Raw genomic sequence first — 2,633 nt, 5'->3', positions numbered from 1 at the left:
GCAATTCACTTCTGCGGACCACCAGAGGGCGCACTGGCAGAACACAGAATTTATTTTCCTTTCAGACAAACTGCATGGTCACTTCCTGTACGCTTCATGGGATTCTGCGGGGAGCAGGCGGGGAGAGAATGGGGGGCCGAAGATTTAATCCTTCTTGTCTCCTGAAATGAAAAGGCATTATGTTCAAATCCCGATTCCAAATAACTCAATGATGTTCTCGTTCTCATGCAGGAGGCACGTAACCGCTGAGCACGTTCAGCAATCCGGGGACACCATACAAGGACTGACCCCTGAAGCCCTATGCCAGGGGAGCCAGCACCATCCCATCCTTCAGAACCTCCTATGGTGGACAAGGACTCTGCCCCCAACCCTCCCTGGATAGCAGGACTCGCTTCCATTTCCCCCACCTGGATCATCTGCATGCCGGTCCTATGGCGAGGCCACCCAAAGTGACTTGCCCATGTTCTCTGGAGCCCTCCCCCACGCCCTGTTCCAAATATGCTCCTCTTGATAAACTCGGATCTGCTGCTCAGATCTGACAAAGAACAAACCAAAATGGTTGAACAAATCTGAATTCTAAGTTAGTTGCCTCTAACACGTATATTTATTTGGTATCCACGACGAGGTAACCCATCAGAAACTCCTTCAAGGGAAACTAGTACTCAATGTTATGGAGCAGGGAAACATTTATCGGCATTTAGCTCAAATTCATAACGGCTTACACGAAGAACACAACGGTGAACCATCACGTTTCAATTTCACATGCCCTTTGCACACTTTCTTTAGCCTCAGATTCTTGAAACGGGATCTCAGATTAGCAGCCGTGCATTCGAGCAGACCTAGCGCTGCTTCTTAGAGGCAGTCGGTAAAATGGCACACAAAAGCCCATGGACCTCACCAAGGCATTCACGCTGCAGACACTTTATATCTTACTGACCACAGTGTTGAGAGGAAAGACAGAGATCCAGGGCGTGAAAGTGACAAAATGCATCACAGGAGACGTAATATAGGAGCTAAGGACCCCTGGAGAGCAGTTTCCTTGGCCTTAGTATGCCCCAGAGTGATCCAAATCCAGGCAGGAAAGATTAAGACCTCCCTGGGATCAGATCTATGCTCATGCTGATAGGATCTTTGGTCATAAACTCATCGAGTTACTTCTCCAACTATTGCTTACTGTTTGGTCCCCAAAAGGAATCCACACCCAGGATCTGGCAAGACCAGCATCCACGTTGAAGCCGTTCGGATCTCCGTCAGGTGGGGTGAGAGTGCCAGTTTTCTTTTAACCATTGTTTGAAGAGCCTCTGAAACATTCTTTCGCTTTCCTGATGCCTTTCTAGTTGGAACTTCTCCTCTGCATCATGCTGCTGGAGCTCCCCTTCTTGCAGAAGGCTGGGCTCATTGGTGCCCAGGCTGAGGGTCGAGCCACTGAGGCCCTGTACAAGGTTTCCCAGGAGGAAGGATGTGGGGCCCCGTTCCTCTCCGCAGGCATCCCACAAACATTCGGCCTATCGCTCTGGCAGTATCGGCATTCCCATCTGAATCTATTCTGATCTCCGTCACCCGAGGAAGTGATTCTAGTTTCCCTTTGAACCTGATAAGGTATCACGTGATCGAGGCGTCTCCCTCTCATGTGTTCCAGAAAGGTTTTCTTCTTGTCTGGGAAAGGGATGCTGACCTTTCCCACTGCCTCTCTTGCAGGGTTTTCCCATCTCTGTGCCTCTGTTGGAGCAGTCTCTTTGGATGGGCTGGGTAGCTGGTGCCAGGGCTGGGGTTCAGGTCACTGAGGCTCAGCATTAGCAGTTGTAAGAAGGAAGGATGAGTGGCTGCTGCAACTTCCTGGGAAGGCTCTTTAGACATCATCGGGGAAGATTCAGAAATCAATGCTGAGCTATGTTTCTGGAGTGGATCCATGGAGACCTAGCTCCAAGGCAGCCCTTGGGTCCAGACACAAGGTGAAGATGAAGGTTCTCAAAGCTCCAGGCGGCAGCCAGGGACGTGTGCAGCCAGAGGAACCCAGATTGCAAAGAATGGTGATAAAGGAAGAAGGAAAATCCAGGATTATTCATCTTACTTGATTTTTCGGTCCCTGTTTCCTATCTGTAAAATGGGGGTAGTAATGAGCCCTATGTCCTAGGACTGTTCTGCCTGTTAAATGAGACAATACATCTCTAGAGCTCTGAATACTGATGGTGCCCGATGAGGCTTTTACAAATAAGGCCCATTATTGCATCCATATGTCATGGGCCACAGTCAACCATGTTTAATGCCTACTGACTTTTTACGAACAATTTTCAAGCCTAACTGTAAGAACAATCAATGTGTGACGAACATGTGTTCTTCTCGTAAACATTCCTGTACGTTCAAAAAGGAGAACTTTAATAAATTCCAAGCATTTGTACCATGGTGACACACCCTTTTAAATTTCCACCTTCATTCTCACTGGCTTTTCAGACAGTCAAACGGTTGCTCAAGAGTATGAAAACCAAAATTCTGAGGAAGTATAGAGAAAATTTTATTTTACCAAAAATAAGTACAGAAATCAATGAAATTTCTAACCCCCCCCCAAAATAGAGAAACTCAATTAGACCAAAATTGGTTCTTTGGAATGATCAATAATATGGATAAACCTCAAG

General features: G+C 47.3%; 1 protein-coding gene across 1 annotated transcript; it reads right to left on the bottom strand.

Annotated features, from left to right (window-relative positions):
* Positions 1–282: 282 nt before the first annotated feature.
* FAM156B (family with sequence similarity 156 member B) lies at positions 283–2,623 on the bottom strand. The gene is given in 3 exon segments (XM_011383457.2): positions 283–1,441; positions 1,444–1,672; positions 1,675–2,623. Coding segments are annotated over 3 exon segments (657 nt in total). The 5' UTR covers positions 1,912–2,623; the 3' UTR covers positions 283–1,250.
* Positions 2,624–2,633: the final 10 nt, after the last annotated feature.

Source organism: Pteropus vampyrus, unplaced genomic scaffold (assembly GCF_000151845.1).
Source record: "Pteropus vampyrus isolate Shadow unplaced genomic scaffold, Pvam_2.0 Scaffold518, whole genome shotgun sequence".
NCBI classification, from domain to species: Eukaryota; Metazoa; Chordata; class Mammalia; order Chiroptera; family Pteropodidae; genus Pteropus; species Pteropus vampyrus.
The sequence above is the reverse complement of the archived record's forward strand: the minus strand, read 5'-3'. Positions and strand labels throughout refer to the sequence as shown.